The 27,583-nt window shown below is 51.5% G+C and overlaps 1 protein-coding gene across 5 annotated transcripts in view; it reads left to right on the top strand.

Annotated features, from left to right (window-relative positions):
- PTPRN2 (protein tyrosine phosphatase receptor type N2) overlaps nucleotides 1-27,583 on the top strand; it is a 689,600-nt gene that overhangs the window by 66,342 nt on the left and 595,675 nt on the right. For all 5 annotated transcript variants that reach the window (XM_033863563.2, XM_033863561.2, XM_033863564.2 and 2 more), the window contains exon 2: nucleotides 3,911-3,961. In XM_033863563.2, coding sequence (XP_033719454.2) covers nucleotides 3,911-3,961 — 51 coding nt within the window. The remainder of the gene's footprint in view (nucleotides 1-3,910; nucleotides 3,962-27,583) is intronic.

The raw sequence follows: 27,583 nt of genomic DNA, 5'->3' as shown, positions 1-27,583 counted from the left end.
TCAGGAGCACAACTGAACAAGGTAGCGGGAAGGTCGCTACATTGTATTGTTTACTTGGGACAAGTGACAAAGTAACGGAAAATCCACGTATGAGAAGACATGTTGTGGAAAACTGCCACTGGGAAAAGGATGACATACTTGTCATTAACGCATGCCGTGCAGTCCTTGTGCCGCTGGATTTCGCTGTAGTTTTATTTGGCTGTGATACTAAACCATTGGCTTCGTAGCGTTATCAGCTCTCAGTTTTAGCAACATTGGGTGAGACTACTCTTGGTTTCTGAGTCTTCCTCTTACCTTGTAGAAGGTCCACAATCACGCTCTTGTTCTTGTGGTCCATCTGAGAGGGAAGCTATTTTATTTCTGGTGAGAGAATTCACTTTACATTCGGCTTTTTCTTACATTATTCAGTCACAAAACCTCTGCATTATGTTAGTGCATGTTTATGTCTGTCTCAGAACTTTTGCAGAAACCCTGAGGGAGGGGAGTGAGTTCTTTTGATTCTGGTTTGTCAGGCGAGAAGACCAGACCCAGGTGGGTGAATGGCTCCACTGTGGCTGGTTGGAATGGAGGTGATGGAGTTGGCGGGGCTGGGGCCTCTGGCCCCTGCAGCGGAGTCCCACCTGCGGGGACCCCCAGGAGTGGAAGGGACAGGTTGGGGCAGGTGAGGGTGAGTCTCCGATCGACAGGGCGGTGGGGTCCGGCTCACATGAACTGTTTCCACCACGAAGTACAAAACCCTTCCTGAATGCCTCTTGGGTGTGGTGGGGTATGAGAGGCAGAGCCAGCCTGGCTCCTCTCAGAAGAGCTGGATCCATTTTGATTCTGAAAAGGATGAGAAAAAAGAGGCACCAAGGTGGTGACACTGCACCTCTCAGTGTTCAGAGTAAAGAGGAAGGAGAATTTGAACTAAAAAAGCTCAGGAGTGTGTGTGTGTGTGTGTGTGTGTGTGTGTGTGTGTGTGTGCGCGCGCGTGCACGTGCGTGTGCGTGCACGCGCGTTTGTGTATGTGTGCGTGTGTGTGCACGTGTGTGTGCGTGTGCCTGCGCTCCTTGTCTTCACGGACAGTGTGCAGCACACCCTTAAGTGAGGAGCTCTAGTCTGAGCACTGGGCCCCAGGAGATTCAGGGTAGGTGGCTGGCTGTGGCTTTCTTCATGGATTTAACTCTTGCCTTCAGAGCGGCATCTGGACCCGAGACCATCCATGCACTTGACCTGAGGCAGCAGCGTGAGCGGTGACCGCCCAGGGTGAGGGGGCAGCGCCGACCTGGGGATGGGACTCTGTCTAAACCAAGCGCCGTCAGACAAATGTCTCTTTCTTTCTCTCTTGATGGTTTATGGCTGATATTTAAAATGAAATATGGTCTTTCTTAATTTTAGTGCAGATAACGACACAAGTAAATTAGCAGTCAAATTAGCATGTTGCCTGGCTGGGCGAGATGTGCACAGCATTTGCAGCTCTGGCCGTAAATAACTTGACATGCTGCCGGTGGCAGTCTCTCTGACGCATTTTCTCCGGCTCCCTGGGGTAGACCAAGCCAGGTGGACACTCTGATAGCACGCTGTTGTTCCCAGGTTGGGATTCAAGAGTGAATCGTGATGCACGTCCCATTCAGATCGCATCTCACTGTTAGCCGTGATTAGAGCAGGACGGGGAGCGAATAAAGCATTTTCCTGATGCCTTTTCAAGCAGTGTCACCTGCCGCTTCCACGTGACAAGCACAGAGTTCTTACTGTGAGCGAGTCTCTGGCCTGAGCCGTGCGGCTGCCCTTGCCCCTCTGTCCTGTCTTCCTCTGAGGTCTTCTGCGATCGTCCTGGGCGGTAATGGAGAGCGGCCTCCCCCCGAGGGCCTGGGCCGTGGGAGAGGCGGCCCGAGCCCCGGGCTTCTCGCAAGGCCCTTGGCCGTTGCTTCTGGTCACCCAGCCGAGCGGGTCTCCCTCTGGGTGGATGAACAGAGCCTTGGCGGTTGGCTAACCTGGCCCTGATTTCAGTGATCGGGATGCTGAGACCAGAGGGGCCAGGTGACCTCCTTGAGGTCACTGCTTTGGGGGGAACCAGACTGGACTCAGTCTCCCCAAGTCTCCCTGTGCCAGACTGGCTGGGGGGGGCATTCGCGCAGCTTCCCTCTTAGGGTGTTTTCCTCCTATCCCGCACTCGGCCTGGCTCTGGAGGGAGGGGGGAGTGGGACAGGAGGGCGCAGCTGCGAGAAGAGGGGAGCTGAACACGGGGGTCAGTTCACGGTGAAGGAGGCGGTAGAGGTGTGCGTTGGAACTAGACTGAAAAAGGAAGTGCTGTTTCTCGCGAGGGTATGAGGTTTCAGGAGGATGGAACCTCTGCTCCGAGCTGAGGCCCAGGGCAGTGTCCAGCTCGCCGCGGGTCTGCACCTTGGGCCTGCCTCTCAGGGCTTCTCCTCTGCAACGAGGGGACTGTAAGTTCCGGCTCTGAAAGTTGTCACAAGGGCAGGGTGAGACTCCGTCTTCTCGTGAATTTGGGCCGTTCCATCCTCTGTGAGACTCTCTTCCTTGGTTCTGGGACCGTATTTTGCATCCTCTGCGGATCCGGGTTCTGGGCCTTCCTCAGTCCGTATCTGTTTAAAGGAATGAGTGCTTCGGCTGTAGGATCTTAGAGCAGTTCCCTGATTGGAAACTTTACAGTGACCCTGGGGGTGAATCCCCTGTGATTAATAACTTCCTCTATTTGTCATCCTCTTTCACTCATCTGTTTACTCTTGAGCACCTGCTGTTCTCCAGACACACGGGTAGCCATTCACGAAATGGTAGAGGATAAAAACATAAATTTATGTGGTTTCTCACCTTGAGAATCTCATAGTCAGAGAAGTTATGCCTTTACGTTGACATCACAATACAATGTGGAGAGTCCTACAGCGGGTGCCTGGACAGAACTAATTGGCCAGCCTAGTCAAGGGAGTTTCCAGGGGGCACTATCGACTTGGGTTTCAGTGGGTAAATAGGAGTTTGTCAGTTGGAGGAACAGGAGTGCAGGCATCACGCTTTGAAAGTAATGTGTTCTCTGCGTCGCTGAAAGGTGCGGTGTGTTCAGGGTACACCTGGCGCTCGTTGGCTCACGGCCCTCCGCTGGGGCAGGTGTGCCCGAGGGGACCTTCCCGTGAGCGGCAGAGGGGGCGCCGCCCTGGGGCACCCTGAGGGGGGCCCCGAGGACCATTCTGACTGTTGCTCCCGTTGTTCACACCCTCGCCTGACCGGGTCGCCCCACCGGGGATGGATTTGCTCTCGTCCTTTCCCTGCGTCGCAGATGTACTTGAAGGCAGAGCAGGAGGCCCGCCTTCTGGGCCCTTCCCCCGCCCCCCGCTTGTGGGTAAACTTGTCTGGCGTCGCGCTCGCTTCACGTTCTGGTCTCTTTATGGAGCCTGTGCCTCTCTCCCTCCTCTTTCCCATTCGTTGGCCACAAACGCAGGCTGCCTGTCCATTTCGGGCGTGCACGTAGCGGGTGTTAGGACGTTTGAGAGAGGGACCCAGGGGCGCTACCCGAACGATGTTGCTCACAGAGCCCTGTGGGCCTGGCCGTGACGGGGAGCTCGCCACGAGGTGTCTGCCTGAAGGGCCCACACCCGGCGTCCCCTCTGCCGCTCACGGGAAGGTCCCCTCGGGCACACGGCCCCTCCTCGTTGCCAGAAGGGACAGGATGACGGTGACCATCCTCCTGATGGAGAAGCTGCGCCTGCATTTATTCCCTCTCACTGACTCAAGCCAGGGGCACGTTGTTCTGGCTTCCAGATGATGCAGCAGCATCTCAGAAAGGCCAAACCCTCAGAGCCCGCGCAGGTCTGCACTGCTTCTCTGGGACGCAGGAGTCAGCAGATGCCACGGCCCCGAGGGCTGCATTGCTCCTCTTGAGGCTCTGACTCCTTTCTCCTTTGTGTTTCCTCCCCAGGCTGCTTACTCGAGGATGGCCTGTGCACACCCTCTGAGACCTGCGTGAACGGTAAGTGCTGGTGCCACCGGACACATGGCTGAGGGTGTGGGTTTGCCTCTGTCCCACCAGCCCACTGTGACTCCAAGCGTGGCTTTTCGCTGTGTGGAGCGAAGGTTCTGGGTGAGGCTGAGTTTGTTTGATTCTTCCGAAGAGCGTCGTGGAGCTGAAACTTCTCTGGACACTACTAAAAGGAGAGGAAATGGGAAATTAATGGAAGTAGAACAGGTTCTTTCTGTGAACGTGTGTTTGTGTGTCCGTATCTTTATCTGTACCTGTACCCCAGTATTTTAAGCTGATTCGTGGGAAGCTGTTTGTTTGTATTTAAAAGTTACAGGTGACTGCCCAGACGAGTGTCCGTGAAAGTAGTTAAGGCTCATGAACCCAGAATTCCGGAGTAGGGCTGCTTGATCTGGGGACTCTCAAGTTCTTCCCATCTCTCCTCTTCCGCAGCTTCATCCTTTCGGCCCCCTCTTTTCCTCTCTTATTAGGCGGAGGAGAAGACGTCTGGTGCTTTGTGTTTTCAGGTAGGGCTCGTAGCCCACAAATGGGGGACCTAAAATGTCAGAGCAGGGTGTCCTCCCAGGCCTGGGCTCTGGAGCCTTTGCTCAGAGGGGCTGCCCCTTAGAAGAAGACCCAACATCTTGTTTGATTGGCAGCAGATCCGGGCACTGCACACGTCGATCGTGGCGCAGCATGAGGCAGGTTTTCTTATCCCTCACTGCCCGTCCCCGTCGTTAGATTATGGGTGTGTCTGGGGTGGATTTTTCCCTGCCTGGCTGGACACAGGCGCTCTGGCTCCACCCGGCTCTCTGCGCCACGCGGGGCTTGTGGGTGGACCCAACTTGGGAGGCCGTGCGGCCCTGGGACCCTTCTGTCCAGTGCAGCGAGGCCCTCGGGGTGAAGGGGCCTTTGCCTGACCTTCGCTGAGCCCACTGGTCTTTGCCAGGCCCACGGGGGACACTGTTGAGGGGCTGAAGGTCAAATACCAGGTGCGCCAGGCATTCCAGGGTGAGAAAGTCCTGGGTCGGAGAGTGCGGATTTCAGGGCTGGGAACAACTTTGTGCCTGTGTCCCGGCAGCTCGCGTGCCCTGGGGACGAACTGCTGACGGGCTGGATGGTTCGGTTTCGTGTCTTTGCTTGGGTGGGGGGGTGCTGTTCAATCATGACAAGCAGTGGCCTGGGCTGGGGTGTGGCCTCTGTGACCAGAGCTGTCCGGTTTGCGACGCTGCAGGGCTGTCCGGCCTGAGCGCCTCGGGGTGCAACCTCGCGGCCGGGCCTCTCTCTGGGTCCCACCGTGGCTTCTTGCGACGGTACCTCCTGAAGCTTTTATTTGGAGGCAGCTTTAAAAATAATTTTATTAAAAAAATATGTCCTCTGCCCTGACTTGGTGAAGTTTGATTATAAAGGAAACAGGTGTGCCTGTTTAATTTAATTGGAGGCCAGGGTGGCCCCAGCAGGATGAAAGCTGTAGCTCTGTTCCCCCCCTTTGTCCTTGACACAAAGCAGGCCTGGAGGCCACAGCTGTCCTCGCAGGCTTTCCTTCCCTGACCCCAGCTGGCCGCCCTGGCGTGGGATTACATTAACATTATATAACGTAATAGCTTTGAGTTCTTTGGAAAAGGAAAGCGATTTAAATGGAAGTATAAACACACAGGCCTTGATTTATGGAGACAGGCAATGTTTGATATGTTCTCTAGTACAGTTGAGAGCCAGCTGTGAAATGGCAGCGTGGGGTGATCGGCAGTAACACAAAGCGGTGCTGTCCTGGATCTGTGCTCCCCACGAGCGACTGCACGAGTCACCCTGGCAGCAGGTGGGTGTGGGCCAGAGAGTGTGGCCCGGCAGCCAGGACACCACAGGGGGCCAGTGTGGAGTCCAGAATGTTCTGCGGTCAGACTTGGTTCTTCTCTCTCTCTCTCTCTCTCTCCCCCTTTCTCCCTCTTCCCCCCTCCCCCTCTCCCCCTCTCTCCCTCTCTCCCTCTCTTCTCCCCTCCCTTTTCTTGGGATACAGGTAGAAATATATGATCCTACTAACCTTATATATATTTTCAAAAAGCCCAACAGGCGTTGTTAAGCACAATTAAAATGCTTGCATGGAATAAGATACTTTATAAAGAAAAGTCAAAAGAAATAGACTCACCGCCTCACACCTATTATGGTGGCTACTGTAAAGAAACAAAACCCAGAAGATTACACGCGTTGTCAAGCATGTGGGGAAATGGGGCCCCTTGTGCACTGTTGCTGCGAATGTAAAATGGTGCAGCTGCTGTGGAAAATACTGTGGTGGTTCCTCAGACAATTAAAAACAAAGTTACAGTGTGATCCAGCAATTCCACTTCTGGGTATATACTCGAAAGAAAGGGAAACAGGGACTCAGAACAGATATTTGTACCTCCAAGTTTACAGCAACGTTACTCACAGTAGCCAGGAAGCAGCCCAGCTGTCCACTGATGTGAATGGGTAGACAAAAGGCAGCTCATCCACACACGGGAACGTTATCCAGCCTGAAAAAGCAGGGACGTTCTGACACGTGTCACAACGTGGGTGAACCTGGAGAGCACGATGCTGAGTGAAATAAACCAGTCACAAAAGGATGAATACTTAATGATTCCACTCATTTGAGGTCCTGAGAGGAGCAGATTAGTAGAGACAGGAAGTAGAATGGGTGGGGGGCACCAGGGGCTGGGAGGGGGGGTGGGGAGTCGTGTTCAGTGGGGGCAGAGCTTCAGTTCGGGAGGATGAGAAAGTTCTCAAGGTGGATGGTGGTGATGCTGCATAGCCGTGTGGATGTACTTAATGCCACTGAGCTGTACACTTAACAGTGGTTACGACGGCACAGATTGTGTATAGTTTGCCACAGTTACACAAAAGATACACAGATTGGGAAAACCGTTAGCAACGTGGCAGACCAAGGGTTTGGATTCTTAACTACAAAGAACTCTTACGCATTATAAGAAAAAGGCAAAGAGTTCCATAGGAAGGTGGGTGAAGATGTGAATACAGTAATTTACAGAAGAGGAAATTGTGAAAATATGTTAACCTTCAATAGTAATTAAGGAAATATAATTATAACCCACACCCATCAGATTGCCAACACTTAAAAGATGAATAACATCCAGTGCGGGTGAGAACACAGGGAAATGGGCACTGACGTGCTTAGATGGTCAGTATGTTTGGTGACGTTCTTTCAGAATGTAATCTGGCAATATTTACCGAATGAAAAATACACTGATAATTTGATTTATTTTTGAGATTCACACATATAAAAGCAAAGGCATCCAACAGTATTTATAGTGGCAAAAACGCATGACAGCCGTAAATCCAGTGATGTGGGAATGGTTTATGGTAATGGTTTCATAAATTATGGTGGATCTGTGGTATGGAATATTATAAAGATACTTAAAATGTGTAAAATGTCTATTTTCTGACCAGGAAAATGTCCATTATATAGTAAGTAGAAAAAGTAAGTTGCAGAGCAGTGGTTATAATATGATGTAATTTTCTGGGAAAGCCCATCTATGTATCTGCATTTCCCCCTCCCTGTATGACCAGGAAGAAGGGTGTGAAGAGGACCACTGGTATCTTTTAGGGAACTAGGGACAGTTTGGGGTGGGTGTGGATGGGGGGATCCCAGGAAGAAGGGTGTGAAGAGGACCACTGGTATCTTTTAGGGAACTAGGGACAGTTTGGAGCGGGTGTGTATGGGGGGGATCCCAGGAAGAAGGGTGTGAAGAGGACCACTGGTATCTTTTTGGGGAACTAGAGACAGTTTGGGGCGGGTGTGTATGGGGGGATCCCAGGAAGAAGGGTGTGAAGAGGACCACTGGTATCTTTTGGGGGAACTAGGGACAGTTTGGAGCTGGTGTGGATGGGGGGATCCCAGGAAGAAGGGTGTGAAGAGGACCACTGGTATCTTTTTGGGGAACTAGGGAGTTTGGAGCGGGTGTGGACGGGAGGATCATTAACTTATGTTTAAGTGCCTTTGCATTGCTTCATTTACTAAAGCAATCGTGTTACTTTTGTAATAAAACTAATCTTATAAAGACATTTCAGAGTCTGATTTAGAAAGGCAGATCTTGGACTTCCCTGGTGACACAGTGGTTAAGAATCCACCTGCCGGGCTTCCCTGGTGGCGCAGTTGTTGGGAGTCTGCCTGCCGATGCAGGGGACGCGGGTTCGTGCCCCGGTCCGGGAAGATCCCACATGCCACGGAGTGGCTGGGCCCGTGAGCCATGGCCGCTGGGCCTGCGCGTCTGGAGCCTGTGCTCCGCAGCGGGAGAGGCCACAGCAGTGAGAGGCCCGCACGCCGCAAAAAAAAAAAAAAAAAAAAGAATCCACCTGCCAATGCAGGGGACACGGGTTCGAGCCCTGGTCTGGGAAGATCCCACACGCCGCGGAGCAACTAAGCCCGTGCGCCACAACTTCTGTGCCTGTGCTCTAGAGCCCGTACTCAGCAACAAGAGAAGCCACCGCAATGAGAAGCCGGCACACAGCAACGAAGAGTAGCCCCCGCTCACCGCAGCTAGAGAAAGCCCACGTGCAGCAACAAAGACCCCAACGCAGCCAAAAATAAATAAATAAGTTTGTAGAAAAAGAAAAGAAAGGCAGGTCTGGTTAAGGCCTGCTGCCTTGGGTGCTGACCTGTGCAGGCCAGGACTCTAGCCAAGCCCCCAGCTCCCATGCAGAGGGCAGCCCTGGGGGAGGCCTAAGACCCCATTCTGGCCTCAGATGGAAGCTTCTTGGTGGAAATGTCTTGGGTGTCTGAGGTGGGTGGGCAGGAGGACAGATGGTACCTGATGGTCTTCAGGTGGGGTTAACACTGGGTGGGCAACTGGACGAGAACCTGGGCACAAAACAGCCCCTAAGTCCAGCGATGAACACTAGTGGGGCCAGGGGTGGAGAAGCAAACGCTGGGGCTGGGGAGGGACCTCTAGGACGGCCGCCTCACTCCCCTAAACAGCGTCCATCGCCACAGCAAGAGCCTCACTGGGCCTGGCTGGGCTGGCGGGCCTCCGAACCTGGACGAGGCCTGGGGTCAGGTCCCGGGCCACCCACTGCCTCTTTCTCGAGTTGGCGCTTCTGGGGTCTCAGAAATGCAGCTGCCGGTCCCCAGCAGCACAGGCCCCTGGGCCCCGAGCACGTGAAGGAACCATCCTCCCTCCTCCCTCCCTTTTTTCTTCTTTTCCTTCTAAAGCTTTCTTGAGGTCTGAAAGAAGCAGACCAAATCAGTATTTTTGTTGGAAGCTCTCAGAACACTTTTCTTTTTTTTTTCATTTTTGTGTTTAGCGACCACAAGCTGGGTTTGTCAGCTGCTGGTTGTGATCTACTGGCGTACCCAGCATGCCCTGGCAAATTTGATAAACGGAGCTATTCTGTTTTATTGCACTGGAAAATATAGAATAATAAGATGCTTTAATTTGACAACTTGGAGACTATGAAAAAGTACAGTCAGTTTGAAAAAGAGATTAGGTAACAGCAATAAAATCAACACGGTATGAATCATGGGCCACCCGGAGAGCCTGAAAAGGCCCATGTGATCTAGACGTTCTGAGGCTGCTGGCTCTGTGCGGAGGGGCTGCCCCGAGGGCGGGCTCGGCATTCCGGCTCTTAAGGCCGGTTTCCGGCGCTTAATGGGATTTCCGTGGGATGGCTTTACAAACTCCACTTTGTGAGAACCATTTTCACCCCCTTCCAGGAAGATGATGCTCCTGTGTGGCTTCTGCTGTTTGGGTAATAAAAGCAGCACTGAGGACCGATCAGATTACTGGTTCTTCACTTGACGGTGATATCCTGATTGGGCTTCTAGACTCCAGGGAGGTAGAGGCTGATAATAGTTTTGTCTGGACAAGTCTCAGGTTCATGGCGCTTTGAATCTTGGATAAAGATGTTGAGGATCGTTTTATCAGCAAGATGTGGAGGCCAAGTCTGCGGGTTTTGATCTTCACCAGTGGACCATTCTCTTGCTTCTCTTGGGCTATTCCAATTCCTGAAGCATGCTCTTGGGAGTTCAGCCGCGGTGTTTGCAGGTCGGCCTCTGCTCAAGGCCCTGGGGGTGTGTCTGAGGAGGTCCCTGTGCTGGGCAATGAGGACCAGTGGCCAGTCAGCCCTCGTCTTGCCCGCTTTCCCACAGAAGCCCTCGCTGAGCTTGCTGTGGTGGAGACTACAGATGAGACCAACCACACGGCTCCAAAGGATCAGGAAGAAATTCAGGATTTGGATACTCCGAAGTCGGTCAGTTTGGGGGCAACCCTAGTGCTTTCTGTGATCCACGTTGCTCTGGGCCCACTGAGCAGGATTTTCCTTGAAAACTTCCTGAATCCTGGGAGAGAAGTTGTGCCCATCTGTCTGTAGTTGGCCCACATGGAGGGGCCGCCATTTGTAACCTGGGGGAGTCTTCAAGTATCCTGGGAGTCCATTTGTCTGCATCAGAGAAGCGATTCCTTTAAGGAAGCACAGTTCTCCTGCTGTGTCCTCGGCCATTCAGTCTTATATCCTCACTTCGCTGTGTCCTCAGTTCTTGATGATGTCCTGCCCTTTCCGTGGAGGAGGGGCTTGGGGAAGATGGAGTGTCCCGGCCGCAGGAGAGCTTCGTGTGTGGAGGAGCCCCCTCCTGGGAGCGAACCCTGAGTGGTGTCACGGCCACTGCCCCATGAGCAGCTGCTTTTGCCACAACCACCCGGGTGCAGAGGGGAGTCTCAGTCCCTGCAGCAGAGCCACAGACTCTGCACGCACACCGAGCTGGCCCGGCTCACTGAGCTATGAGGATGTTGTCATCGCAGCACGGCTCAGCCTTGGCCAGCTGACCAGGGAGTGAACAGGTGGAGTGTTTTCCTGCCCTTGAGGTTTCCCCACCTTCCCCGGGCAGAAACGTGAACTTGCCCCCTGGGTGTGCGCGCGTCCCCACGCCTCTCCCGGGTGCTCACCCCGCGCTCCGGTGCCTCTGCTTTCTCCTTCCTGATTTCTTTAGTCATTTCCTCCCACTTCTCTTCTTTTAATAGAGACGGGCTCATATTAAAAAGTTTCAAAAGCCGAAAATATGAGGAAAGTAGAAGTCACTGCCCAGGGGAAGCCTCTGTGTGAATAGTTTAATGGAAGTGCTCCAGCCGTGTTTCCTGTGCAGATTTCTGCATAGTCGCCAGCATATTAAACCTACAGTTTTGTATCCTGAGCAGTCAATAGTCTAAACCTGCATTTTCTGATGCTACGAATAACTGTTTGCAGACCTTCTCTTTAACATCTGCCCAATATTCAAATCATGTGGGTGTAACATACCTTTAAAGAGCATTTCCATGGTTTTTAATAGTTAGGATACATCCACTGTTGTTTAAGTTAATGTAAGTGTCATAGCAAAGAAGGGCTTTGTGCCTAAGGCTTTCAGCAGTAGTTTGCATTGGCTTCCTAGAATATATCCTCACACCCAGAGTACTGGGTCGTGGTCTGCGGGGCTTTGGCGGCTCGTGGCGTGTGCTGGCAACCCGGCTTCTATCACGCGGTCCTGATTTGTGCTCCCATGGCAGGCGTGAAAGCAGACATCTCACTTCTCAGCCGAAGCACGATCTTTTAAAACATCTTTGCAAATTTGATTTCCTTTTTTCTTTATGTATGGAGTAGTTGATAATTAGACCTTCAGCATTTATTTTGAGGACATAACATCTGTTTTTTGACTGTCTCCCATTTCGAGTTATTGGCCATGGAATCAAATCTACTTTTAAAAAATTTGGGAACCTGCTTTCCTAACATTTAGTATACCTATGGGATTACACCTAAACTCTCTTTTCTGTTCCAGGATGACTTAATCTTTCTCTCGAGTCACTTCTGGAACACTTACATTTGTTCTCTAATGGCCAGAATTATTTCAGTTTGCTCTTTAAAGTTGTCCTTTTCGTCTGTCGCCCTAGATCTAAGGGGCCCCTCATGCACTGCGACCCGCAGTCCTGCCAGCTCCCCCTCTGCAGTATCTCCTGATTCTCTGCGTTTCCTGCTCACAAGGACCTGTGCTGCCGCTTTGCTGCACTTCCCTCCTGACCGGTGGACCTGCCCCCAAGTCCCCTCCCCCTCCGTGCGTCCCACCCACTTCGACTGCGGTCCTCGGTGCCTCTCTTCCCACAGAGTCGCGTCTAGACCCCTACGGCCAGTGCGAGCTTTTGAGGTCATTTGCCACGTGGCTGCCGCCGCCGGGTTACCTTTAAGGTGACCTCCCTTCACCGGGTTGCCTTCCGCGCTGTTCTGGCGCTCCTTCCTTTCCCGGGCCTCTTCCCTTGTCCAGCCCCGCCCCCTCCTCCTGCGGTTCCTGCACCCGCTGATCTTTCCCTCCTGCTGTTCACCAGAACACCTACCTTGTCCTGCCACGGGTCTCAGTGCCTGGAGTTGTTTTCAAGGGTTTGTGTTTTAACTTCCCTTCTCGGTTGAAGTTTGTCGAGGAGTCTTGAAGTACTGCCTTTCCTCTGCTAGGGGTCTGCTATCACGCGCATGCAGAAGGTATTTACTGATTTCTGGACAGTTTGCATCCAGACACGGAGGCCTGTTGGAGATGAACGGTGGCGGCCCATTGAGTGAGGGGTCCTTTCCTGATCCATGCAGTTGCTGGGAGCACAGCACTTCCTCTTCAAGGACATGCCCTGGACCCACGGGGGGCGCTGGTCAGATGGCACCTGTCGTGGGGTTAGCGCACAGAGCACCACTGCCCACCCACCCTCCTCCTTGCCTCTCTCATGGGTTCCTGCCCAGCAGTGCCCACCTGCCGTGGCCCCTGTTGGCCTGGCCTTCTTGCTTTCTGCCCGCAGGTGCGACCTCCATCCTGGCCACGGACAGGCACGGCACATGGGCTACGTTGCTGTGCCGAGTCGGGCCCTCACTCGGATTCTCTGCTGGTTGGGGTGACGCACAGGACTTGCGCTCGTCCCGGAAAAGGCATTTCTGGAACCCGCTTGAGGGCCTGCCTGCCTCCCGGGACCAGACCCTAACACGGGTGTGAGCATGGGTCCTGCCGGCTGCGGTTGGGGAAGCAGAGGAGGAGGGGCTTGGAGAAGCTGGCCAAGTGCGGCTGGACGCGGCGGTTGGCAGGGGAGACGGGGGGGCCCTCCTCTCCCCCATCCCGCGCTGCAGGGTCCACCTCTGCCCTCAACAGCCCTCCCGTACCCCCTGCTCCAGCGTTGGATTCCGTTTTACACGTCTGTTGAGCTCTAAGGAGAGAAAGTAGGGTTCCCCATCCAAGCTCAGTTTGTCCCGCTGGAGGGTTTTCATGTGACACGTGACGCCAAGGCGAGTCCTCTGCAAGCAGCATCTGAATGCAGCTGCATCCGCACCTGCTGCGTGGACCAGGCTGCTGCCGGCCTGTGATCGGAGGGGCAGCACCAGGTGGGGCTAACCCGCCCTCCTTCTCATACAGCCTCGAGGGTTCTGGGTGGAGAGCGTAGGGCCGTTCTGGCCGTCCACAGGCGTCCCTGGTGATGGGGAAGAAATGAGGGGACGCCCACATCCGGGTCGGTGCGTTTGAGAACCAGAGCTGTGGAACGAGGGGCTGTGCGCCTGTAAAAGTCTGTCCAGAGCCCTTGAAGCTTACAGAAGGGGCGCGTTACTGAGGGCAAAGATGTTTGTCTGCTTTAGTTTTGCTTTAATGGAGAGTTTGGCACCGTCTCCTGAGTCAACAACATGCTTACTTATGTGTGTTGGTTTAAAGCTGAATAGCTGTTCGGAGGGTAGGAAATGGGAACCAAATATGTATTACCCATAAAATGTAAATGGCGATGGTTTCCAGAACTTCCTAGTGTACCAGTTTCTGCAGAGACATACTGTCAGGTAGTAAAGCACTCCCAGAGTCCTTAAGAAGGATTACCATGCTGTGAAGCTTATTTAAAACAAAGCTTATGAGAAATAAAATTGTGTCTTTTGTCATTTTCTAGCGGACATACCCCATTTAATTGAATGTTAGTGACAACGCCAAAAATCTCCTCTTCCAGGAAGTCTTCCTGGTTGATTTAGAAACCCCTCCTTCTCTGCCCTGAGCAAGGTGCATGTGTGCACCTCCCTCACCACAAGCTCCAAGGTTGGGGCCCAGCGTGTCACCTGACTCACGGGCGTCGTCTGTGGCAGTTGGCAGAAGGAAGGAGATTGTTGGAGATCAAGGAGGAAATGGCAAAGTCTAATTCTGCATTGAGTCACAGCGTGTCAATTCTCACTGCTTATCTTCACATCTGTTGAGTGGATTTTTAAAAATAAAGACTTTATTTTTCCTAATTATAACTTACAAAATCTGGAAATATAGAAAAGAATAAAGGACACAATAAAAATTCCCCTGAAGATAACACCACAGCTCCATTCTGTTTCTTCCACGTAAGCAGTTCTCTTATCTCTTTCTCAAGTTTTCACACCGCGTGTGGTGTGTGCACACAGGACAGTGGGCAGCCGTCAGCACTCGGCTCCCTTGAGAAGCAGAGCATCATTGTTACTCCTGAGCCCACTTCTGCGTTATTGTGATGATAGAAGATGGCAGCAAAGTCTTACTGTATAAAAATGGAAAACGTTAGTTCCTGGAGTATTTACCTGCTTTTCTCTTTTTGGCTTATCGTGTATTGATTCAAAGTGGATTATACTGGTAATACTTGAATACATTCTCATTAAAAATGAGCAGTTTGGAAATACATAGAATAAAAAGTGAAGTGTTTTCTCCACACCCCCCCGTCCACCGCATCTCAGCCCACCGAGAGGCAACGGCTTTTACCAGTTGCTGTGCGCCCTGCCAGCCTGTTTCCTGTGTATGCTGACGTGGAACGTGCCCGGCGTTTCCTCAGGAAGACGGTCTAGCAGGGAGCATGTCTGAACGGTCTCACCACCTTTGTTCTGTGCTGTGATGGAAGCATCTGTGTCATCCGAGGCTGCTCTGTGGGCAGGACCACGGCCCCAGCTGCAGCCCGGGAGCCCAGAGGTGTGGGGTTGCATCCCTCGGCGTGGCCGGGAGGCTTGTTCCGCTCCCAAATGCCAATTAATCAAAACTCAGAGGGAATGGGCATTAATTACTGAGTTAAATGGTGTGAAGCGGAGTTTAATTTGGCATGTTAACAGGAAAAGAAATGCAATTTTGAGCCTCACGTGAATGACTGGAGATGAGTTAAAATTGATTCTGCTCCATTTGCGTGCCCGCCGCACGCACACGCGTGGTCAGAGCGCGGGCACGACCGTAGGCGCCCAGGGCTCCAAAGAGCCCTTTGCGCCTGTCCCCCAGGCTGGGCTCCTGCAGGGGAGGCGGGAGGGGCAGGACCCGGCTCCTCGCTCCTCCTCTTACCTCCTTGCTGCTCGGGAAGCAGGAAGCTGCACCCGGAAGTGACCCGCTTTCCTTCCTCTCAGCTCCGGGGCTGTCGGCAGGTCGCCAGGCAGCCCCTCCCGCTTAGCGGCTCTGGGCCCTGAATTTCCAGGGAGATACGGGCCGCTTCTTCCGGCACCTGGGCTGGCAGTTATGGGGGGATTAAAAGACATTCATACGTCGGAAGCTGAGGACTCTGCTTCTTTGCGTCTTCATGGGGCGCCGCGTCAGCATCGTCGATGGCGACCCTAATGTGTCGTATCTGGTGTGGTTTTGTAACTACAGTAATCAATACTGGGAAACGACGGGGGTGTTTTATTCTGAATAAACAGCGAGAGGGTACACGTGAAAGTGTAGTTTCAGGCCTAGCTGTCTGTGGTCTTCCCTTGAGCCAGGGCGTTAAGGAAGCAAAGTCCTGGGGGTTCGTCCCTGCACAGCGTGGCTCTGAGCGTGCCTATCCCCGCACCTCTTCCCCAGCAGACTGCCCGACGAGCCTCGCTTAGCCCGTCCCGGGGCGCCCACCTCCAGACTTGGTTAGGCTCAACTGAGTGCATCCCACCCCTTGGAATTTCAGGGTAACGGCCCAAGGCCCCGTGCCCTGTCCCCTGCTCCCAGGGCACAGAGGTGACCTGCTGCAGTTCCCAGTTGCCCGGTCATCGTGCGTCCACAGGGAACAGTTAAACTGTCTCACTGGGGGCCTTCGCCTCGCCAGGCCTCATCCTCCAGCCAAGCAGCCCGTCCTTCCGCCACAGCCCCGCTGCCGCCTTGCCCACCCGTCCTCAGGTGTCGCCCTGCCGGGGGTCTTCACCTCCACCTGGTGGGCCCTCCCCCGCCCCAAGGAGGAATTAACAAGAATGAGAGGCGGTGTCTCCATCTCACGGTTGGGCCACCGGCTTTGAGGACAGTGCCCCAGCTGGGGATGTGCGTGTGTATGGAGACGCTCTTGAAATACTATTTTTCCCTTTTGTCCCTGTTTCTAGATTGATTTACCAATTACTCGAATTAACCCTTCAAAATCTGTAACTGCGAAGACAGTCGAGGATAATGAGTTATCTAGTAGATGAAGCCTATTTTCGGGTTTTCTGTTATATCCAAACCAGAGCTGTTGAGAGCTTTCTCTGGGGGAAAGTTAACTCGAAGGGCCAGTTATGGACAGTGTCTCCTACAGGGTCCAGGGTCCATGGATCCGCCGGTGATCTCGGTGTGTAATAGCTTCTTGATGAATGAGCAGATTCGGTGTGTGGAGTCCAGAGGCCCTGTGCCTCTTCTCCTGGGATGAACGGCCAGCTGCCAGTGGGCAGCACTGCCTGGCTGTGCAGGTGGGCGGGGGCTGCGGGGATGAGAACCTGCCTCCACACCCTGGTAGCCGCGCTCACCAGGGCTTTCTTTCTGGCCTGAGCCTCTGCTGATTTGTTTATGCTGCGGTTTGGGTTGGGGTCTTGTAAGCACTAGCTCTTGTGTCTGCCTAAGAACGTCAGCAATGTGAAGAGGAGCGCTATTGTACAGAAGCATCTGGGGCCTGGGTGGAGTGAGTTCAGCCAAGTAGACTGTATCAGAGCCAAGAAGTGTCACTATTTGAGGTTTATGTTGGCCTGGTATTTGCTCTGCAGTTTTCTTCTTTTCCTTTCAAGTGCCTAAAACATTTGGTTTTTAAGATATTTATGGCAACCTGTTTTTTTCTACATTAATATTTAAAACAACATTTTTTTTTTTCAGTTTATCATTATCAACTGTTAGACAGTTGGATGGTCTGAGCTGTCTTTGGAAGCCAAGATTGGAGTTTTAATTAGCTCATTTCAAACCACCCTAGATTTCCTGAGCCTACGACCGTGCCCTTCTCTGGAGCCCTGCGTCTGGGGATGCATTTTTGCACTTTAGGAAGCATCCCCTGCTCGGAGCCGGGAACCCTTTCCTCTCCCCCGCCCCGTCCAGTTGCCACGGCGATTATAAACGTGTCGCCAACGGGGGCAGGGCTGCAGCAGTGTGGTCCAGTCTGCAGGGTGTGGCCTTCTCCCAGCGGCAGCAGCCCCTGCTGGGGCGCAGACCCCGTGGTTGCATTCGCCCTGTCTACTCTGGGGCGGGATCGGCCCGCCTCCACGGAGCTGTCCCAGGAGTGGGCTCGCGCCTCCCGGCCCTGGGGACGCCCACCCTGTGAAACAGCTTTTTACAGACACAGTTTCTTCAGAGGATGGACGTGGGTTTGTGGCAGGAAGGGTTTTAAAGTTTTAACGTATTTCGTGGCTGCCCCTTCTCTGTTAGTAGGACTCTGAGTCTAGAATTGCTGCGATCTTGAGAGAAATGTGCTACATCCTCGTTCAGTTTTGGTTCATTTTGCTGGAGGCGTTGGAAGAGATTGGGAGCTGGCGTTGGGGGTCACGAGCTGTTGATGTTTTCAGCCGCGACCAGAGGCTAGATGAGGGGCGTGTGCCAGTGGTCACGCCACTGTGAAAAGCACAGGACTATTTTTAAAGCAAAATTTTATACTAAACTTGAGTTCTAGAGATGATATATTTAAAAAAAAACTTTTGTTTTTCTTTTTTGATCTCTAGGTAACCATGTGGGAATTTCAGTGTTTCAGCCAGTGGTATGTTGGTAAATGTTCAACAACCAGCTCTGGCCGGGGGTGTGTTGATTTGCAGTCAGTTTCCATGGCCTAAATGTTGCCCCTGGGCTGATTTCCACCCAGCCGGCTCCACCACAGGGGCGTTGGGCAGACACAGCAGCTGGGGCCATCCCGGGGTGAGCCTCTGTTTCAGAGGTGCCGTCTGCCCGTCCTGGGACCCTTGGGCACACAGGTTCCACAGGGGCGGGTCTGTTGAGTGTCAGTTGACGGCTGGGTGATGGCAGAGGTCTCCAACGCAGGGGTGATTTTCACGAGGTCAGGCTTGGCGTGGGGTTGTTTTGAAACATGGCCTGGTCTGTTCCCCGGGCTCAGAGCTTGTGAGGGAGTCCAAGAGGGTTAACGCCCCGCATGTCTCTTCTGTAACTGAAACAGGGTTATGTGATAGCAGTGTGTTTGCATCGGGTTATGTACTTTTCTGAGTGTTTTCACACGTTATCTTCTTGGATTTCTGCAACATTCCTGAGCGATTCTTTTCTCCTGAGATAATTTCGTTCTCATTTAACAGGTGATAAACTTGGTCACTTAGATGTTAAATTGGGTGAACGCGGCAGAATCTAGACCCAGGGGTGCCCCACTGTTCCTCCAACTGAATCATCATTTGCTTCCCACAGCTGCACAGAAGCACGGGGGGATCACCATCATGGGCCTTCAAGGGGCAAGTTCTCGATTTGCTACTTGTGAACCCTTCATGATGTCGGCAAAAGTGAGGAAATGGTCGTTTATGGTGAGATGGGTGTTGAAGTGAGAATAACCGCGTCGCGAGCACTTTGCAGGAGCCGAGCAGGGGCTGGTGGTACCAGCTGGGCAAGCTGGTGACTGGTGTTGTCTTTTTGCTCTGAAAACAGATTCCGGTGATAGAATGAGCCAGGAGCCTCACGCTCACCCAGACCCTGGAGAAGCCCTGGGCCAGGGAACCCCTCAGCTGGGACGGTCTTGGTTGCCTTCACTTTCATGAGTAAGAGAAAACGATCTGCGGAGGGGCCTCCCCTTGATTCATTTGGCTCGAAATCAGTTTTGTTAACGGGGTTTTAAACTTGTTCTCAGAATTGGAAGAAATCCCAGAGACTGGAAACTGGTGATGCTGCGTGGGTGAGACCCTGTGGAAATCAGGCTGTGGCCGGCCTGTGGGCTTTATTAGGAGGGCGGGGGCGGGAGAGGGAGAGGGAGGCTGGCCCTGTGGCCAAGGACAAGGTTCTTCTTTCATCTCCAAGGAGGAGGTTCACCGGCTCAGTCACCTTCCACCGTGGGGTGGGGGAGGGCTCTTCCTCAGCTCCCTGCTGTGAGGTTTGATGGGAGGACCGTTCGCTTTCCTGTTTTCTTCCTCCATCTTGGAAAAGAAATAACAGCTCTGATTTTTGCTTAGAATAGAACTGATCCTCTGAGAGTGCTTGGAGAGAAAGAGGGGGAAAGCGTGATTGCCTGAAGGGCTCTCAGTGGTGGGATTGGCCTGGACAGACCTCAGGCTCCCCAGACCTCCCACTGCTCTGGGTCTGTAGCAGTCAGGCCAGCTCAAGGTCAAGAGCCCAGTGTTTTGAGCAGCGTAACGTGGTGAAGAGATTGGAAGTAGTACAAGATTAATGGATGCGTTAGAATAGTGATTACCCGGGCTGTGGTCCAGACGTGGACTGGCCTCATCAAGATGACCAGGGTTTTAAGTCCTTGAGGGGCCAATCTGACAGAGTTGGGGCGGGGGTCTGGTCACCAGGCGGGTCCTGGCCCCTCCCTGCAGTGTTGCCCTGTCCTCCAGAAGTCCCTGGCTGCCTGGTGGGCTCACCTGGGGATGGAGCAGACCCTCCCCACCCCCATGCCTTCTCTGCCCACCACCAGCATGCAGCTCACCCCTTCCTTAAATTCTGTGTGATGCACGAAAATCCACCGAGATGCACACTCAGGGTTGTGTGTCTCCCTCTCTGTGCGCTACACGCCAAGTAACGTGGGGTCCTGAGCTTCTCTCCACCTGGGCCGTCCGCACCGCCCTTCACCTCGGCCCTCTCTGGCCCACACCTCCCGCCTCAGACGTTTGTTCCTCTGTTGCTGAGTCCTGTTCTGTCGATGAGTGGGCCGTGTTTGGGATGTTTCCAGTGTTTGGCTGTCATAGGAAGGCTGCTGTGAACACCCTGTGTGGGCCTTTGGGGGTGGAGGAGGAGGTAGGGCTTGTCTTGGGATACCTGCCTGGGGAGTTCCCCTGAGTCTGGTTACCTGAGATTCTGGTAAGATGCAGAAACGTAAGAAATAAAAATAAAGAAATAAAAGGCAGATTATCACACATGCCACTAGGAAAACACACAGTTGGGAAAACACACAATAGGATTGCCTATTGGTCGGTCTTAGTTCTTCAGCAAAGTGGAATAAATTTTATGTTCCCAGTTGTTGAAATGAAACACCATGACCTTATTTGATTATAACCTATGTCCAAATGGAATTCTTCCATCTCTACTTTATTACTTTCCAATATGTCAGACCTTGTTATGATGGTAGGAAAAATCCCCGTTCCTTATGTTTTCCTTTGGCTAGACTTTCTCTCTCACTTGCCGAGTGGCCTGAACAAATCCTATATGGCAGCTGACCTGGTAGGATTCTCTTGTTCTTATTTGTTTCAGTGAACAGAAATGCACTCGAGCATGATCAAGACCCTCGTGGGTCGTGGGGCAGGGGCGGGGGCCAGTCGTCAGCCTCACCTGTCTGGAGCCCAAGTCATCAGAGCCCTGTCTTTAGTCTGATTGGCTCTGCCTCTGTGGACTTCAACCACCAAGTCTCGTTTCTCCTTCTGGCCCAGGCAGGTTGGGGGCTGGGGAGTCTTGAGTTGCTTACACCCGTTGTCTCAGCAGGGTGGTGGGCTCTTCTCTGCCACAAACAAAGGTGCAGCAACAGTTTGTATTTCGTTTCTTCACTCTTTAAAAGGAATCACAAACAAAACAACTAGACCCAAACTTCACGCGTTTTGGGTCTGCTCGCTGTGGATTAATGTTTTCATTTTCTTAATCTGAAAGCCTGGTGCCGTTGGTTCATCTGGCACGTGTGCGTGTGCACCGCCATGGACACAGTGTGGCCATGATATCTGAAGCACGAGCATGTCGGACTGAAAGTCAGAAAACTCAGGGCCAGTCTAGGCCCTACCAACAGACATTTCCTTGACCTTCTACTTAAGTGAATTCTCCGTGGAAGGAGCCAGTTTTCTCACCTGTAAAGTGGGGAGTTTGGCTACATCAGGGGTTACAAACCGTGGCTGCCCATTAGAAACACCTGGAAGCTTTTAAACAACTGATGGCCGGGCGTCGTCTGGCAGAGTCGAATCAGAATTGGGGAGGGGGTGGTCGGCATCAGTGTTCTTTCTTTTTCTTCTTTTCTTCTTTTTTGTAAGCTCCCTGAAGTGATTCTAATGCACAGTCATAGTTGAGAACCTCGGGGCCAGATGATTTCTAAGAAACCTTCCAACCCTAAAAATTCCATGACATCTACACTGAAATGCCAGCTGTGCTTTGTGCAACAGAGCCAGAGGTATGGAGGGGGGTTCAGTCTCCTCATTATCGCTTGTATGGCTTGTTAGAAGGAACATCGTTAGCATAGAATGTATTTCTCTGTGGACATGCAAATCAGTGCAAATGACTGATCTGCCATTTAAGAAATCGCAGATTGCAGCACAAAACTGTCTTAGGTAAGTAGCCCTAGTCCAATTAGTTGACAGTATTCTGTACTTCGTTATTAAGGAGACTTGCCAAAACACAGAAGACTGTAAAAATGCTACAAAATATTATTAATACCTGCACAGTGTTTTACAGTTTATGGGAGACTTCATACTTTATTTCACTTGAGCCACAACATTCCAGTTGTACCCTAGACTGACTACTTGTATGGCTGTTTGGTCAGGTAGAAATAGGGTAGGGTGTCAAGGAAAGCAGGGATGTAGACAGTTGGCAACAACTCAGTACAACCCAACCCAACAAGGCCAGATCTGGGAGGGGGGCTACCAGGTCTTTGGCAGTAGAATTACCTAAGTTTTGGAGGCCAGTGACTTACACATATGCTATGTAAAGTGAGGGGGTGAATTCTGTGTTTGCCCCTTAATGTGCGTCCTTTTTGTTGCTGCACAGATGCAGATGCATCATCATGCAACAAAGGCCGCCGGGCGAGAGGGCAGGGGATCTGGGTTCAAGATCTGAAAGTAGGTCCCCAGGTGAGCAGCTTAGCACGTGTGACCCTGGGAGCTCTATGCTGTAGACTCAGGAAGTCAGAGACCATGTGCCCAAGTCCGGCAAGCGCCTGGCGTGTGACTGGGTCTTGGCAGGCATCTGCTGGAGGCCATATATTTAGGGCAGCGTCTGGCGTGTGGCATCTGTCACCAGGCTGGATGCTGGTTATGGGTACGGCTTACAGTCTGTCCGCCCCTGGAATGTGAGCTGCACGGGCAGGGTCTTGACTGTCTGGCTAATTGATGTTTCTGGGCATCTACAACAGCGCCCACTGCAGGGCTGGCCGAAGCAGAGGTCAGTGTTTACTTTGTGTTTATGGGACATGGTGCTTTTAACTCTCCCTCAGGTAACTTTATCAAAGCAATGTATATACGTAGTTTCAAACAGTCAATTAACACGAGGTTCCAATAAAAGCAGAACAACCCCCCGCCGCCCCCCCCCCCCCCGGGCTGCCTGTCTGGGTAGCATTTCCCACAGGAGCATCGCCTGGCCGTCCAGTCTGAGGTCCGACGGTTGCCTGTGTGTATTCACGTTGGGCACTTCCGCCCTCGGTCACCGTGGTCCCCTGGTCCTTCTCTTGTTCCTGTTGTAACAGAGCAGGACCCTATGGGGCCTTCCCAGGACAGACCCCCCATGTCCTCTGCCTGCCTTTTGTCTGTAGGAAAACTTTAAAGAATAAATTTAATCAGAGAAGTCAGAAAATGCAGAAGCAAAGGAAAACAGTGAAACAAGCAAAATAGTAATAGTTTAGTCGTTGAAGTCAAAGCCCTTCAGCTCCTCCTCAGGGCCGCACATCGTATTCTGAGCCACGTCCTGTGAGCTGCTTTGTAGATCCTGAAGCGCCCCCACTAGGTTCACTACGTGACGACCAGACGTAGCCATGACACAAGCTGCCACAAGTCCGAGAACTGGCCTCGAAGAAACAGCAGCGAACTGCCCTGGACCTGAAGCCTAACTGTATTAAAACAATCGAGACGACGCCGGTCGGACCGTTGCACGAGCAGTTTCAAGGTGGCTGTGGGAGCTGTCGGAGCTGCCCTGCCGTGTGTCCCAGCAGCGGGGCGGGGTGGACAGGCCGCAGGCATCCCGCGAGGCGGGGGATGGAGCCAGGAAATCGGCCCCCCACCCCGGAGGTGGGAGATTCCTCTTGTAATTCCTCCCCGACTCCTCGAGGGTCGCGCACGGGCTTCTTGGGATCTGGCTGAGCCCCTGTGGGGCGGCGGACGCGCGGGGGTCTCCGAGCGGCTCTGCCCCACCGAGGGCGCGCGGCTCTGGGCTCCCCGGCAGGGCGCCTGGCCGGGCGGGCTGCGGGGCTCCGCGCTCCTTCCTTGGGCCGGTTCGCGCAGCGCGCGGTGGGGAGCGTTTCGGGCCGGACTGCTCTCTCGCCGATTCTCGGGGTCCCAGCGGGCCGAGGGGTCTCACGCCCGCTTGGCCAGCTGCTGGGAGTGCCCAGGCCCTGGACGGCCAGGTGTCCTCCGGCCCCACTGCCGGGCCCTCTCCTTAGGTCTCAGAGCTGCTGCCCCGGGTAGCAGGAGCGAGTACCGCCCTGCATGCAGCCCGTGGGCAAAGCCAGCTGCTGGGGCACCGCTCGTGGAGAGCCCTGCGTGCAGACAGGGTGACCCTCCCCCCGACCACGCCTGGCCGAGCGGGCAGGAGGCGGTCCCCGCATGACCTGCCTGAGCGTCCCAGAAAACGGAACGGAGCCGTCCATTCCCACATCCACACAGCGGTGCCCTCAGATCCTGGTTATCCAGGGCGCGGAGAACCCCCGAGGCGTAACGCAGCGTTATCTAACGTTTAAGTGTCAGTGCTTCATGGCACCTCATAAAATGTAAGTTAATCTTCTAAGCATTGGCACTGACAGTGAGGATGGCGTGGGAAAAGGCTGGATACTTGAGTAGAGGTGGGATCCAGCCAAACTCGATGAAAAGTTTCCACAGATACTCCTCTGGGCAGAAGTAGGTAATAAAAAGCATAATACAGACTAATAATTATTAAAAGTCATTCAAGAGTGATTTTTCTTCTGCACAATCCTGTTCTCAATTTTAACTGATTCCCTTAAGATCAAAGTTTTAAAAAATGTACTTTGGTTTTCTCCTTCATTTCCTTTATCCCACCACAGGGCCCCTCTCCAGTCGCGGGTAGAGGCGGTCAGTCTGCCCTGCAGGGTGAGGCCTTGCTCCCTGGGACCTCGTGCCTGCCGGGCGGGAGTCCCAGCGAGTCCCTGAGGGCTTCGGTGTGGCACAGTGGCGTGTAGGCATTGCTTATTTTAAGCGAAAGGTGCTGACTGGTAAGGCCCAAAGCGCAGAGTTTTATGGAGGTTTTATTTATCTCCCATTCTGAAAGCACTATTCTTCATTAAAGAAAACTTGGGAAGAAGACGAGCCCGTGGTCCTGTCACCTGAGACAACTTAGTTTTGATCTCTTTTTTTCTGTGTTTTTCCTGCATTTGGACACGTTTTGTGCATTTATAAACATATTGTTACTATAATTCTCTCTTGAATTTATACAATACATATTTTCTATCTAATTCACTCTCTTCCTAAATATAACCTTTAAAAGAGTAATAGTTTTGGGTCCTAAAATTAATATCAAAATCACAATCCCTCTTTACTACTGCTTAGGAAATCCGTTTGTTCATTAGTTCATTCACTCACCGTTTTGTGAAGGGACATTCATTTATGAGTGTCAGTGCCAGAAACTGACTGGAGCTGGGGTTTCACAACACCCCAAGCATGCAAGGATGTGGGAAGGCAGACATTTGAATAATGGTAATGGGACAACACCCTCCCACCCCAAAGATGGAGCATCTAACCCCACCTCATGGTGGGAGAACAGGAAGGTCCAGGCTCACAGGTTTAAGGATGAGTAGCATTGTGGAGAGAAAGAAAAAATTCTAGGCAAGAGTTACTAAGTTTTTACAGCTGGTTTAAATGTCGCCTTTTCTCTGAATCTTCCATGATCTTTCATAGTGGTTGTTTGTATCCGTTTTCCTCCCCTACCCCCGGGGAAGGGAAGTTTTTGTATCACCCGTGACCCAGTGCTGGCACATGTGAAGCGTCAGTGTGTTTAGTCCATTTGGCGACACTGACCATCTCCACTTACGCAGCTTGAGGAGAAGGGAGGCTTTCCCATGGGCTCAGCTGCTGTCCAAACGGACCTGCATCTCCGGGAGGGCTGTGTGTGGTACCACTGCCCGCCCATCCATATATGTGTGCGTACGCATGGGGGGCTTTGCCTTAAGAAGTCTGTTTTAGAAGAAATGAACAGTAGAGAGCACGTTATTACAGTGACATTGTTTATAAAACACCATCTTTCTATCCAACTTCCAAAGCATTGATAAATCCAGTGGTAATTAAACAGCTTTGGAGCATAGCACTCAGAAAAGCTTCAAATTCTCTATTACAAAACAGCGTTGATACAAAAAGCTGTAAAAGATAGCCCACAGTCAAAAAGATCATAGCACAGTACCGCTCAAAGAGTCCTGTACACACCCTAAATACAGTATTACTAACATAATGATCATAGCACAGTACCACTCAAAGAGTCTTTAAATAAACTATGACTAACATAACAATCACAGTACAGTACCACTCAAAGAATCTTATACACATCCTAAATAAAGTATGACTAACATAAAGATCATAGCACAGTACCACTCAGAGTCTTATATACACCCTAAATAAAGTATTACTAACATAAAGATCATAGCATAGTACCACTCAAAGAGTCTTTAAATAAACTATGACTAACATAACAATCACAGTACAGTACCACTCAAAGAATCTTATACACATCCTAAATAAAGTATTACTAACATAAAGATCATAGCCACTCAAAGAGTCTTTAAATAAACTATGACTAACATAACAATCACAGTACAGTACCACTCAAAGAATCTTATACACATCCTAAATAAAGTATTACTAACATAAAGATCATAGCACAGTACCACTCAAAGAGTCTTTAAATAAACTATGACTAACATAACAATCACAGTACAGTACCACTCAAAGAATCTTATACACATCCTAAATAAAGTATTACTAACATAAAGATCATAGCACAGTACCACTCAAAGAGTCTTTAAATAAACTATGACTAACATAACAATCACAGTACAGTACCACTCAAAGAATCTTATACACATCCTAAATAAAGTATTACTAACATAAAGATCATAGCACAGTACCACTCAGAGTCTTATACACACCCTAAATAAAGTATTACTAACATAAAAATCATAGCACAGTACCACTCGAAGAGTCTTATACACACCCTAAATAAAGTATTACTAACATAAAGATCATAGTACAGTACCACTCAAAGAGTCCTGTACACATCCTAAATAAAATATGACTAACATAAAAATCATAGTACAGTACCACTCAGAGTCTTGTACACATCCTAAATAAAGTATTACTAACATAAAGATCATAGGACAGTACCACTAAAAGAGTTCTGTACACATCCTAAATAAAGTATGACTAACATAATCTAGTAGCACGTTAGAAGAATAGTATGTCAGAATCAGTTGGGGCTCATTCCAAGAATGAAGAATAATTCCATAGCAAGGAGTTAATATGACTTTTACCATATTAATAGGTTAAAGGGGGAAATACATGTGTTTATTTGCAGAGTACCAAAATGAGATTTGAGAACTTTAGCATCTATTCCTTGACATGATAAGATTTATAGGTAGACAGATTGAGTGTCAAAACCCAGCTTAACTACGTAGATTTCAGCGTCCACATGTACATGTGTACCAGCTGTACACGTGACTTTAGTTCTGTCACTGAGCACAGTGTCGACAGCACCAGCCCAGGGCTCTCAGCCTTGCCTCTCATTAGTGTCACCTGGGAGCATTCAGGGGCCTCTGTTGTCTTCATTCTGCCCCAGATCAGTGGAATCAGAATTTCTGTATTAGCCAATCAAATAAATGTGAAAAACATAAGAGGTATAAAACCAAAAGGAAGGGGCTTCCCTGGTGGCACAGTGGTTGAGAGTCCGTCTGCTAATGCAGGGGACATGGGTTTGTGCCCCGGTCCGGGAGGATCCCACATGCCGCGGAGCGGCTGGGCCCGTGAGCCATGGCCGCTGAGCCTGCGCATCTGGAGCCTGTGCTCTGCAACGGGAGAGGCCACAGCAGTGAGAGGCCCACATACCACAAAAAAACAAAACAAACAAACAAAAAACAAAAACAAAAGGAAGAGACAACCTGATCATTGTTTTCAAATGATATGATTATTTACCTGGAAAACCTCATGAACCCATGGGAGAACTACTGACAGTATTCAGTGGGGTGACTGGCTACATGATTAATGTAGAAATGAAGAATTTTCCTAAATACCAACAATCAACAGAAGACACAGTGGAAGAGAGCAACAATGAAAAACGTTAAACCATCTGGGAATAATCTGAAGAATGTGCAGGTCGTTTATGAAAACCCCCTCAAGTTCTGCTGAGCAAGTTTCTGCTTCTGAGTGTGATGGCCAGTCTGCAGCAGACCCATTTTACCT

The sequence above is a fragment of the Tursiops truncatus genome, chromosome 9 (assembly GCF_011762595.2).
Source record: "Tursiops truncatus isolate mTurTru1 chromosome 9, mTurTru1.mat.Y, whole genome shotgun sequence".
Lineage (NCBI taxonomy): Eukaryota > Metazoa > Chordata > Mammalia > Artiodactyla > Delphinidae > Tursiops > Tursiops truncatus.
This window is presented reverse-complemented; position numbering and strand designations above follow the sequence as displayed.